The sequence below is a fragment of the Alligator sinensis genome, unplaced genomic scaffold (genome assembly GCF_000455745.1).
Source record: "Alligator sinensis unplaced genomic scaffold, ASM45574v1 scaffold116_1, whole genome shotgun sequence".
Classification (NCBI taxonomy): Eukaryota; Metazoa; Chordata; order Crocodylia; family Alligatoridae; genus Alligator; species Alligator sinensis.
In genome coordinates this window covers 2,352,171-2,352,532 of record NW_005841908.1, presented here as the reverse complement: position 1 = coordinate 2,352,532, position 362 = coordinate 2,352,171, and the positions used below count along the sequence as shown (strand labels likewise).

General features: G+C 61.6%; 2 protein-coding genes across 3 annotated transcripts in view; one reads left to right on the top strand and one right to left on the bottom strand.

Annotated features, from left to right (window-relative positions):
- FAM76B (family with sequence similarity 76 member B) overlaps window positions 1-186 on the bottom strand; it is a gene marked incomplete at its 5' end in the record, with an annotated part of 14,175 nt that extends 13,989 nt beyond the window's left edge. Inside the window, one exon of the mRNA XM_025197894.1 lies at window positions 1-186. This exon is cut by the window's left edge and continues 13 nt beyond it. Within this exon, the coding sequence (XP_025053679.1) occupies window positions 1-186 (186 nt within the window).
- Window positions 90-362, top strand: part of CEP57 (centrosomal protein 57) — a 37,482-nt gene continuing 37,209 nt past the window's right edge. For both annotated transcript variants that reach the window (XM_025197871.1, XM_025197873.1), the window contains exon 1: window positions 90-191. The gene's annotated coding sequence lies outside the window, so the exon portion shown is untranslated. The remainder of the gene's footprint in view (window positions 192-362) is intronic.

Sequence of the window (362 nt, the reverse complement as noted above, 5' to 3'; positions counted from 1 at the left end):
TGAGCGGCAGTAGGTGCATTTGACCATGGGGTGCGCGATGCGACATTCCTGAAAACAAAAAGGGCCGTTAGGACCTCGCCCCACGCAGACGCCCCCTTGGGGTGCCCGCAGGGTTTCCCCAGGCTCCTTCCCCTGCCGGACGGGGAACCAGGCATACGCCAAGCTCTGGACAGAAACGGTGCCTGAAAACGGTCATTTTTCTATTATTATTATTCTCGATCTGTCTGGAGATGGGGCATGGGGGGGAGCGGGGGGGAAGGGCAATACTACAAGCTTTCCGGGGTCTGCTACCGGCCCCTGAAGGGCTCGGAAGTGTCCTGCCGCACGGCCCTGCACGGACCCCAGGCGGGAGCAGGTGGGGA